Source organism: Coturnix japonica, chromosome 6, assembly GCF_001577835.2.
Source record: "Coturnix japonica isolate 7356 chromosome 6, Coturnix japonica 2.1, whole genome shotgun sequence".
NCBI classification, from domain to species: Eukaryota; Metazoa; Chordata; class Aves; order Galliformes; family Phasianidae; genus Coturnix; species Coturnix japonica.
In genome coordinates this window covers 13,533,334-13,545,946 of record NC_029521.1, presented here as the reverse complement: position 1 = coordinate 13,545,946, position 12,613 = coordinate 13,533,334, and the positions used below count along the sequence as shown (strand labels likewise).

General features: G+C 44.5%; 2 protein-coding genes across 2 annotated transcripts in view; one reads left to right on the top strand and one right to left on the bottom strand.

Moving 5' to 3' along the window:
• SEC24C (SEC24 homolog C, COPII coat complex component) overlaps window positions 1–12,613 on the top strand; it is a 93,621-nt gene that overhangs the window by 45,988 nt on the left and 35,020 nt on the right. The window lies entirely within an intron of this gene.
• The window catches only part of SYNPO2L (synaptopodin 2 like), a 33,586-nt gene that overhangs the window by 18,975 nt on the left and 1,998 nt on the right, over window positions 1–12,613 (bottom strand). The window contains exon 2 of the mRNA XM_015866507.2: window positions 718–869. Within this exon, the coding sequence (XP_015721993.1) occupies window positions 718–869 (152 nt within the window). The remainder of the gene's footprint in view (window positions 1–717; window positions 870–12,613) is intronic.

The window sequence follows — 12,613 nt, the reverse complement described above, 5'->3', positions numbered from 1 at the left end:
GCTTTACTGCCTTCATCTTCACCCGTTTGATTTACAGCTTGGTCCTCATCTAACATGCTCTGAAGCACTGGGATAGCTTTCACACAGGTAGAAACAACAAAGTCACTAGGATTGTTTGTGTGCTTAAAATTTGATCCTTGTTTCTAATATTCTGCTGAATTGGAGAGCTCAGCAGAGATACATCTTCCCAGAAAAAGGGGCTCCCTTACCCACCTCTTTGTAGAAGTCAGTTCATATCCTATTGTACTACAGTGGCCTGCTGTAGCAAGTATTCAGGTAACCTTTGTGTGACTCTGTGGTGGCTCAGTTATCCAGTATATAGTCAAATCCATTTCTACAGAATAGTTTTTTACCCAGAATGAACTGGAGACCATTAATTCCCAAGGTAAACTGCCCTGTGTCCCTATGGTTGGAGACTATGTTGTTCATTCTTAACAGCAAATTTCTCCCATTGCAAACGTTTTCTTCCAACTAGAGGAACACAAAGGTATGGAGTCTGTTCAGCAACTAGGTACCTGGAGAGCAGCACAGAGACAGTGCAGAACTTTTGGATGGCCATGTTAGCCATGGGAATCTCCTCCTAGTACACTTCACAGCATAGAGAAACCAAAGACTCCCTGCTTGCCTTCCTCCTGCTGGATGTGGAGTGCTGCTGTGCTGGATGAAGGTGCCCTGCTGCCTGCAGTGTCACAGCCCTGGTGTTTGGGAACAGCTTACCTTTTCACTCGGATATTGAGCATACCATTGGAGGAGTCGATGATCTGCATGGCAGAAGCGTGGGAGAGGCCAGCACATGACTTTCCATTGATAGACACCAGCACATCATTTTCCCACAGGCCTCCACGGCATGCTTTGCTTCGCTTTCGGATCTGGAAAAAAAACAAAAAGAGAAGATAGGGATGAAAGGAAGACTGGTAGCTATTTAGTTCAGTTGCTCATCTCCTGCTGGCACTTCTATTGTTCTCTCTCTGAAAGAATAAAATAAGGCCTAAGACAACTGCACTGCCAGGTTGAAGGACCAGTCCTCATGGAAGGCCTGTGTCCTTTTGTTTCTGTATTCCCTGTACTTGATCCAGCATAGGCTGGACCTGAACACCAACCCAGTCTGAGTCCTTCACTGCAAATTTAAAACTCCGGGGTACCTTGCTCTTGACCTCTCATGCCCTGTTTCCTAAGTTGCCTGTGTTTCAGAGAAGGAACGGGAGCTTATTCCAGACTCTCCCTATACATGGCTGTGCATCAGGATTCCCAGCTGTACCCACGACTGTGCTTCTGTGGTGTGACCCATGACATGCACACAGAGTCCCTGTGGATGCCATCCTTGGGGACACTGACAATGGGAGGAGTTGAGGGCTCTCTGACACTTCCTGCAGTCAAGAATTCCTGCTCAAGTGGCTTTGACCAACATATTTCTGGACATCCGCATCAGGCCATGTGGTGTCCTGTTACACAAGTGAAAACTTGGAGTAAATCTTTGGCCTTAACAGGAGTTGTGCAGGATATGCATTGCCATAGTCTGAGGCTCAAGTTCCAGATAGCACCCAATCTGGCCTCTTGTGGCCATCACACACCAAGCTTTTATTCTTTCTTCTGTTCCATGACATACGAGTCAAACTTCTCATTGAAATCCCCAGCACAGTCTAGGGTTCCTGCTGAGGCGAGCAAGCAAACCAAGTGTCCACTGGAGCTCAAAAACAAAGACCTCTCATGTAGATCAGCAGTGGGACAACCTTCTTATAGAAAAGCTTGGCACTCATAATACACTTACTTTGCACATGCAAGAATAGCCAGACAAAAACAGTGCATAAGAGCAAATCAGGACCAAAGATTTGTAAATGCTTCAATATATTTTCTTCCGATCTTATGGTTAAGTGAGAAACAAATCTGTGAAGAATTGTTTGACAGAAGATGCAGTGAAAGAAGTGTGGCAGATTCCTCCAGAGATGTAATGCACTGCAAGGCATGTTCTCCCACAACTTACAGGCTGGCAGCTCAAGCAACTGGACTCAGACAAAATCCTTTGGGAGTTTGCGTGGACAAGTTGCTCTGCACACACCATGGAAAGAGCTGTGAGGGGACTGCTACTCTGCTGTCATTCCCTCAAGGGGCAGAAGAGAGCTGAAGCCCTGAGGACATCCCTTGGCAAGGCTGGCTGGTCTCAGTGCCCAAGGCTCTGCGCAAGCAGCATGTGACCAGGCTTAGCCCTGCCCACCCATGTCAAGAGGCAAGAGAGGTACTCCTTGTAGGTCAGCCTGTCAGCAGGACTGAGAGGTGTTGAGGAAGAAGATAGAAAGAGGGGCCCTATGTTCTGAGTTGTTTGTATGTTCACTGGTACTTTATCCCTCTGTAGCCTCTCCAGCTTGACCCCAAAATAGGAATTCACTCATCCCAGCTGCCACAGCCATCAGCTTCTGTCATCTTAGCCTTTTATCTCTCTCCTTGTTAATATAAATCAGGAATGAGAACATGTGGGTCTGCAATGCTGAAGAACTACATTTCTGCTGTTGTTGTGCAAATACTGCTCCCTGATACTCCCTCAAAGTGCAGCTGTTAACTAAGAAGAGATAGCAGACATTTTCCAGCGCTGCCTACTGGGACAGCAGCTAATGCGGAGGGTTAGTGTTAGGGCTGTTGGAAGGGTGAACAAAGGTATCTCACTGGCGTTACTGAAAAGGACAGCTGCTGCTACATGGCAAAGTGCTTTGTGCTCTGCACTGCATTGGAACATACTGAGTAGCTCTCCCAGTTATGGAACAAGGAAGTGGGGGTTAAATATTGTCAGGAGGTTCTGAGAGCATTCTTTACATCCCATAGTACTCCTCCACGCTCACTGTAGCCAGCTGGCTCTGGGCTAGTGACCACCCAGAGGGGAGGCTCATGATGCTACCCCCTCAAGCACCTTTAGCTCAGAGTAGGCTGCTGGGACATGTGCTGCCCTGTGTAGGTTGAGCAATGCCAGCAGGCAACCCATTCATTTTGTGGCAAGCAGAGGTGCCAGCCCAGCGATTCTGTCTTGCTCTGTGGTCAGAATTTACCAGGGCAGCAGAAGGCCCATGTGCAAAAGTAACTGTGGTTACTTCATTGCTGCTGTGGGAGCTGCAAGCTAGCCCTGTAACTGAGGGGGAGATTTCTGCCTGTCTCCATTCTTCCTTGGGAAAACAGGACCAGTGGCCAGCCCAGGAGGGACCTGCAGAGTCTGAAATCGAATGTAAGCATTCCTGGCTGTCAGTCTCCCACAGGTTTGTAAGTCTTCTCTTGGAAATCTACAAATCTGCTTCCCAAGGGCAGAGGGAAAAAAACACTATTCACAGCTTCGTAGTAATGACAACTCCCACCCCCACTGCATTTTCTGGAGAGGAGAAAGGCAGAAGGGGAATCAGCAGAGTGAGGAGGCCAATAGTGTGCCATACAGAAAGGATGGGACCTAATGCACAGCATCGTCAGCAGGGTGCAGTCTGCTGGAGGCAAGGCAGCCTCTGGACGGAAAGCAACACCAGCCTGCCAGTTAGTGTATGACTGCCAGCACAGTGCTATGCAAACCTTGAACAACACCCTGCAGCCTGCACATCTTGCTCTCAGGGAGGGCAGCACTGAGCCCTCGAGGCTCCAGGCTGGGCTGGCAGCTCATGCCACCAGCCAGGCTCACTGCCCACTCTGAAGGTCAGGCTGCCCTCATGCTCACTGCTTGCTCCCCATGTCCGGAAGGTGCCCTCTCCGGGGTGCCTGACGGCCTCAGGGAGTGCCACTGGCAGGAGCTGCTTGCACAGACTGTGGGAAGAAAGGATGTGCCACCCAACAGCAGAGAAAAGAGAGGAGAATAATCCTTCTGGAAGGATAGGACCTCACAAATTCTCTTGTAACTACTTATCTGTTATACCTTCCACTCCTTGCCTCCGTAGAAACCTCCCGCCCTGCAGTACACCTTGGTTCATGAGGGAGAAATGTCCTCAGATTATACCAAAGGAAGACAGGTTTAGATCTCTGGAATAAATTCTTTATTATGAGGATCCTGAGGCTCTGGACTAGGCTGCCCAGAGACGCTATGGATGCTCTATCCATGGATGTGTTTGAGGACAGGTTAGATGGGGCTTTGAGCAACGTATCTAGCAGACGTTATCCCTGCCCGTGGCAGTGGGGTTGGAACTGTGTAAGTTTTAAGGTCCCTTCCAAGCCAAATCATTCTATGATTCTGTGACTTCAGCAGCATTTATGGAATCTCGGTATCAGAGCCTTACTGATTTATGCTTCTGGAAATATAAATCAGTGTGAAATTCTGGAATTATAACTTAATGAAACACATTTGCACAGAAGATTGTCCCTCTCACTGCACTCACAACAGAGACTTCTGTTGTGGTAGAACAGCTCTTGCCAGAGCAGTTTAGTTGTGTACAGTGCCTATGTACATGCACATACACTTCCTCTCTTCCTTTATTACATTGCTCTGTTCCTCTAATTTGTCATATTGAATCAGGTGGGGGAGAAAGGACAGAAGCAGCTGAAAGCAAAAATGAAAAGAGTGGATGCAACAAATGAGAAATACAGGGAACAAGAAAAGGTGTTGAAGGAAAGACCAGTGGTAGGCCAAGAAGGCCAGGACAAGGATCTGGCTTTAGAAAAATGTTCTTAGTGCAGCTCTGAAGAAACAAAAGGACACGCCGGCTATTGGATGTGTCTCGGGTGAATTCAGCCTAGCTTTTGGGAACAGAATGCAAGGGAGAAGGGGTCAGATACAACTTGGCAGCATCTGTTCTTCAGTATGGACTATATTTAGGCTGTGGCATGTGGGGAGCGAACACACGCTGTGATGCTAAGAATAGAGTAATCCTGATAGTAACTTGGTGGCTTCACATCTTGCCTGAGAATAACCCGGGGAACCTGTCTCAAAACTGCAGCCATCCTCTCTGCTGGCCACCACACTTTCTTCATAAAAAAAGGTACTATGCTGTGGGTAGCCAGAATGTCTGCAGTGCCTTTCAGGAATGAACTGTAATAGGCACTTCCCCCTTGTGTCTCCAAGGCACTTCCCACCTCCTCTCTCATAAGCAGGGCAAGATCTGTACAGTAGAAAGGCAAATTATATTACTGTTCTTCCATCTAATCTCTCAAATCTTTCCAGCAGCAACCAAGCAAACTCAAGCCAAGTAAGAGTCGTATATTGACTACAACTGGACTTTCCCCTTCCCCTGTCTGCTTGTGTCTTACATCACAGGGCTGCCCTCTGTGCAGCACTCCATGGCAATGTGGCAGCATTTAAGTTTCATTCCTATTTAAGTGGTCCTGTCACGGGGGTTCCAGTGGAGATGTAAGAACTGTCCTGTTGTATAAAGCAGTATAAAGCATTACTGAAAGGGAATGAACCCAGGCAGGATCTGAAGAGCTGACAAACATCTGAGTCTGCTCCTCCCAGAACCACCTGCTCAGCTGAACCACAAACACAGCAGCTGCAAGAGAAGAAGCAAACACCTCCATCTCTTCTTCTTTGGGCACATCTGTGTTGACACCAGTTTGGTTACTTGAACCATTTGGTTTGATTACGGTAGGGCCTAATTTTTACTTGTGCAAGGACAGATACCCTGGTGGTTAAACTACTAGACTGGCATCCAGGAGACCTGGATGAGTTTTTGTGTGACCTTGAAGAAAACTCTCAGACTGTGAGCTGTAAATGACTGCAATCTGGTAATCAGGAATTACTTTAGTGTCCTTTGCTCTGATTCTTTTCTTTGTCTCAGCTGCTCACCTGAACACAAAGATCCATTAAGACAGTTTTTCTATGCCTTGCCTATTAAGGATCTGAATAACATCACATCTTCATGGCAATTCTGTATTTTTATTAGAGAAGAATATTTACTCTAAGCTATTATAATTACACTAATTATTATACTTCTCCATTTAGTCCCAGTAACTTCCTGCCCAAACAATTTGCTCCAGCTTAAGAGGTGCCACTGCATGAATTGTCTCTTGGTGAAACAGATCCAGTGTTCCTGCAGACCTATGTCAAAGATCATCCACAGTGAAGGTTAAGTAGAAGGTGTTTATCCAGAGAAAGAAGGGACAAAACATACATTTTCTGGAATAGTAAATGAACACAGAAAGGGGGGTGGTGAAATCTTGACCAGCAAGATTGGATGCTTTCTGGACAACGGGTTTGGAGATGAAACCTGTTGGTGGCAGAGGATGCTGGTGCTAGACAACCCATTAAATGCAAACAAGACTTCTTTAGTATGTTACCAGCTAGAATGTACTGGTAAGGGGACTATTGCTATTCCAGTACTGGAGAGAGAAGCCAGTGTACTAGTCTAAATTCTGAATCTCCCAGTGAGCAATCCTGCCTAGTCTGCTCTTTGTGCTCATTTTGGGAGGGAGTGCCTATGTAAAGCTACTTCCTTTGCAGGTAACTCCAAGCCTTAGTGATGCACAGAGAATTGTGAACCTAATCATTGGCTGATATGATCAAAAATGGTGATTTGCAACTATGACAATACAGTTTTCTCTTCAAACCACCTTCTTATGGTTGTCCCAGAGGCCCTATCCCCTCATCTCAGCTGGGAAGGGCAGAACTTCCCTTCCAAGCTCTGCTCCCTGCTCATTGCTGTCCCAGTGCTGTGCGCAGCTTGCAGCTCCTTGGCCAGACAGCAGTGCTGGAGGCATGTCCCCTCCCAGTGCACGGTGACTGCAGCCCAGATGCCCCTCAGAAAGTCCCCTGGCACCGCAGCCAGCACTGCCTCGCTGGCAGCCAGTGGTGGCACCTGTCTAAGTGCTGACAGGTCATAACAGGAGCACTCTCAGAGCTGCCTGAGGCACTCCTTCCACAGCACCAACAGACATACTCGGCCCTCCAAAACTAGCATTAGTTACTGCTGTAGACAAGGCTACCAGTAGCACTTTCTTAGTCATGACATTCAATGCTCATGAGATCAGATAGAGACCAGTCTATCCACCTTCCACTCTAAGGACAGGAAGACAGAGTGATCACAAATCTGCAAGCTGTCAGGCCTATTTGGGTTTTAGCTGGCAGCCATCAGCAGGAATAATGTCATGCAAGCAAAGGTGAACAGGACAGAGAGCCAGGCTGTGGATTGCAGGCTGTTATCAGCGCCTGGCTGATAAGCCTATAGCATATAGGCTGCAAGGATATCTGCCACATGAGAAAGGAGAAGCAGTGAGTTTGTAGCAGAGAAAAATGCAAGAGGTAAGTGAGAAACAGTAGAAAGGAGGTTGTGATTAACTGCTCTTAATCAACAAAATGGTTGTTGCTTTTAAAACCTGTACAGTCTGGTGTCACTGCTTCCCATAACAGTTCACTGAATTGCTGCAGTGTTTGTACAGAGCAGAGAAGCAAGAGGAGTTTCTCGAGCTTTCAGGGCCAATTCCCTGTTGTTTCAGATGCCAGATTGTTTACTCCATCTGATTTTAAAAAAGCTTCTAGTTGTCTGTCAGGATTGGAAGGAAAGTTGTTGCTGAACCATATTGCTTAGTTACCTCAGGTCTTTCTGTGCACACTTGATCAGTGACAACGCTGTCTTTTGTTTGAGCAGTGCTGCTCATGTTTGCCCAGCATCTATTTGTAGAAAGACATCGTATCTTTCAAACTTTGCACTCGGTGAAATAATTCTTCTCCCTTCCCTTTTCACAGCTGCTCTTTCCTGAATTAATTTTTCCTGACAGTGGACAGCTCCATAGGTGTGATATTTCCAGTGAATTCTTGCACAGCAGTCAGTAACCTCAGCATCTCCCTAACTGGGTTACACACAACTCATCAAGGCTCATTTGTTTGCCTTCTTTCTTTTTTTCTTCCCCGAAATGTATAGTTTTGCTGGTTCATTATCTTCACGTGAGGCACTAACATCACAGAATTACAGAATGGTTTGTGTTGGAAGGGACCTTAAAGCTCACCCAGCCCCAAGCCCCAGCCATGGGCAGGGCTGCCCCCAGCAGCACAGCTGCCCAGCACCCATCCAGCCTGCCCTGCAGCACCTGCAGCGCTGGGGAACCCACAGCTCTCTAGGCAGCCTTTTCACGTGGCTCACATCTTCCTGCTTTACTATCAGTGGTAATTGGAAAGCTTCCAGTTTCCATTTATTTCTTCAGTACTCATTGTGAACCAGACTAAGCATCTTTCAAACTAAGCACAAGGGCCTTCTGTGTTTTTTATAGTGTTTCTTTTTCATGGAATAAATCTTGTTTATTGAAGGTTCCAATGGGCAGCTTGTGCGCACTTGCACCATCTGAAAGTTGCCCTGTTAATTGTAGAAATCATTTCCCTAATACAGCTCCATGTTACGTTCCTAGTTTGGTTGCCGATAAGCGTAACGCTTATCTTAGGACTTTTCTCAGACTACTCATTTCACATTTTGTTTAGCTCCAAGTGCAATTGATACACATACCCTTCTTGCAAAGAAATCCTACAGGAACCTGATGAAATTGTACTTACTGTACTCTCTTCTCAGAACGGATGAACCATCCCATCATTACAGATTCTCCTTACAAGGGATACTGTACATGTCAGGGCAATGTGCTTTTTCCTAAGCCTCTCTAAAATAAACATTTTGCCATCAATGGGACCGTTTTATTTCTCACAGTTAAGCTTGTTTACTCCTCCTTGGAGTACTGCTGCTTTGTTATTGTGTTACTACCAAACAGACATACAAATTCACCATCAGTTGGGTAAGGGGTAGTGTGAATTCTCATTATCCTTTTCCTGCTTCCCTAAGTAAGAGTTAATTACAAATTATAATAAGCCAAATGTGAAAGTGCAGTAATTCAACTGAGTGTGGTTGAAAGAACACTGCTGTAGCTAAGAACAGAATGGAGATTTTCTTTTTTGGTTCTTTACTCTCATTTTTTCTCTTTATTTGCTTCTCTAGTTGCCCTTATTCAAACCTCATGATTTCTGCAGAATTATTCATGTCCTCTGTTGATCTTTCATCCTGCTGTGTCTCTGCCTGCTGAGCATATCAATGTCTATTGTTCCTCTGGTTTACGCATTACTGAGTTGATATTTTAACGTAACCCTAATTTAAAAATCAACTACTCTTTCTACTGAGGGTTCCCCAGGCACTAATAAATTCTCTTTTGTTTCTTGTTCATCTCAGCCTCCACTCCTACAGTATTTGTTTTTATGAGACTGAATTGTGATGATACCACTGTCTTTCATATTCACATCAGACATTTTTAGCACACAGACACTGCAAATGATTGTTAGGGCAGAACTAAATATTCTGTATGTGCTCTTGTTTAAAGAGTTTAAAACGAAAGGAATAGATGTTTGAAGTTACAAATCTGGAACCATGTAATCAGTTGCAGTCAATACTAGCACTTCAATCTTGATAATGTTATTTAAATTCGATCTTTTTCATCAATATCCACTGGGAGCTGCTGAATGGAAGCAGCAATGCATTCTTCCCTGATTCTGAGGCAGATAGAGCTATTTGACTCCATTAAGGTTACCTGAATGTGAGGCTAGTAACATCTGACCCAAGGAGATGTCCACAAGGCGTGTAATTGCAGCATCTTGCTCCAGGCGTGTCCCTGAACCCATAGCCCACGGACACTGAAACATCACAGAAGCTCTCTGGCAGCTGAATCCAGCAATGGAAACACCCAGCTGCTTTTTTACCCCTCGCTGTTGACTAAACTGTGTTTAGAATTGATCCCTTGTTTCATCCGATGGTTTAACACTATTGCTGTGCATCCTTCCAGTCTACAGAAAAATGGGTTCACGCTCCACTTCCAGTATGTTCATTTACTTTATTCAGTTAGGCAAGTTGCATACTTTGCTCTAGAAAGGACAGTTTAGAATGTATATGCTCACTGTACATTCATAATTAGCTGCAGCTTGAAGTAAGAAAATATCTAAGCCATCACTGTGAAGACACAGCAGTCAAATATCCTCCAATATAATAGAAGACAATAGAAAATAATGATGAGAATATTCTGAGGAGAGAGGAGAGAAAGGCAAGGGAGGGAAAAGGAGGAAAGCATACATCAGACCCGAATAATTTTCAGAAATAAAAGATACTGAGAACAGGAATTAAAGTGAGTCCATATAGAGAAACAATAAGAATGACAGGACAAGGGGCAACAGGTGCAAACTGGAACATAGGAGGTTCCGCATAAATACAAGAAAAAACTTCTTCACGGTGAGGGTAACAGAACACTGGAAGAGGCCTGACCAGAAAGGTTGTGGGATCTCCCTCTCTGGAGACATTCAAAACCCGCCTGGATGCATTCCTGTGTGACCTAAGAGGTGTTCCTGCTCCAGCAGGGGGATCAGACTAGAGGATCTTTCAAGGTCCTTCGCAATCCCCAACATTCTGTGATTCAGTGAAGAAGATGATGATGTAAATTTTAGAAGGAAGAAAGGCAAGAGGTGTAAGAGGTGCCTGTGTAAACTGATCATGTAAGATAATGAGATGGGCAGGGATCTGTAATACAGCAAGAGAGTAACTCTGAACAGGAAATCCTATGTTGTGCAACATTCAGTCTTTGGAATGCCTGGCTGCATGATGTTATTGCAGCTTCACCGGGAAACTGTGTGACATGTAAAACTCAATTTGTTCACAGATAATTATGTTTATGTATAGGGTAAAACACCAGGACTATAAATTCTCATTCACAGCGCATACTGATCACAGAATCACAGAATGATACTGATAATCAGCTTGGGTGAATTGCACCCTCTCTGCATTGCACGACCAGAAAATCAGAGCACTGTTGATGTGCACCACCTCCTCTGAAATACTTTGTGATGCAGGAAGCACAAAGAAAGCAGGAAGCAGAAGATGGACTGATCATTAACCTAGTCTGGTATGGCAGTTCAAGCATTTCTGCATATCTACAACACAAGCCATTTCTATCCAACTTACTTGTTATGGTTGATTCATTTTCACTTATTGCACCCAAATTTGCTTTTTTTTCTGCTTAACTTTCCTTCATCCACAATGGTATAAAGAAACAATTTATTCAACATCCAATGATAAGCACCTTTCCTTACTGCTACTCCTATTATGTTTATAGTCTAGAAGTTGAAATCGCCTACAATGACAACTAGAGACACCCAACTGTACCAATCTAGTATTTCCTGGGAGGTACAGGATACTCATGTCTATATCTCCTTTCATGTTTCCTACAGATTAATCCACATTCCTGCCGTCTTTCACCATTCTGTCCAAATATATTTTTCTCTAAGAATCAAAGCAAAAATAATGATTTCTGTCCTGCTAAACCAGACTCTTCCTGCTCTAGCACTCTTTCCCCAAGAGGCTGTTCTGTGACAGCATTCAGTTTACTAATGGGCCTTTCTCATTTATCTAATCTGTCTTTCCATGCACGCACAGAACATTCTTTACCACACTAACAAACACTGTGTTATCTGACCTTACCTCTGTGAGGCAGGCTCAGTCTCACTGACACCTCCCCCTGACCCCGTGTCCTGTTGCTGTGCAATGCCACTGATCCCATGGATGGAGGCAGAACGGAACAAATTGTGCACCCTTGGCCTAAGAGACCCAGCTCTAACAAATCAGTGGAGCTCTAACAAATCAGTGGAGCTCTAAAAAAAACACAATAATAATGACCTATTTCTCTGTGCAGTGACATATGGCCACAATCCCTGGACATGATTCCCTAGTGATGTGATTATTCCCATCTTCGTAGAATATCCAGACGCTGCTAATGACGTTAAGATTTTAGATGTTTTGCATCATCGGCATTTTGGCCCAGATTCCATCCTACAAATGTTAATAGCAGACTCCTAAATGCTGAAGAACGAGAATGTGAGCTTTCAACTCAAAGAGGCAAAAACTGGAATTCAGACTCTCATCATGGCCACTCAGAGGCCAATCAGCGCACTGTATGCCTTCTGGGGGTTTATGTTCTGTGCATTTTACTAGCTTCCCATTAAGGATCTGTAAGCCCTTTCTTTGGAGACTGATTAAACTATTGCTTTTACAACGGTATTTATGGTCAACTGGATGCTATTAAATTCTGGATAGTAATAGCAAAAAACGATAATCATAAAATCATTCCTGCAAGAAGAATGATTTACACTCAGATTTGTATCAAGATATTTTCCATATTTTTGCATGGTATCCAAGTATTGTAAAAATATGTATATTCTCATTGCTGATCTTAAGGCATGATATCAAGTTTGAGGTGAGAGCTAGATCAATTTAGTATCTCTCTGAAAAAGCTACTAAACCGAGAGCAATATTCCATTCACCTTAAGGTTGAGTTTAGCATGGGTAATGGCTAGTTCTTGCTGCTGTTCTTTTACACCCAATCTCTGTAAGTTACTCAGTATGTCCTGCCACTTCAATCCCAGTTTCTTGTCCACTGGGAAAAAAAGTGAGTCAAAACAACCCCACAGAGCTTACGTGCCCAATGGAAATTGTGTTTTGCCGACAACCACTGGTTCCAGATACCTGCTTCAAGGGTAGTGATTATTTCACTTCAGTACTCGAAGCTCTATGAATACGTGCAGTTTTCCTGTAGAAAAACAATCTTTCTCTATGTAAGAAACATCCACTCTGGGCTAAGCCATGGGATTCTAAACCACTTGGCAGAAATTACAGATAAACACTCCTTGACCTGGGGTCACGGAACATTTCATTTT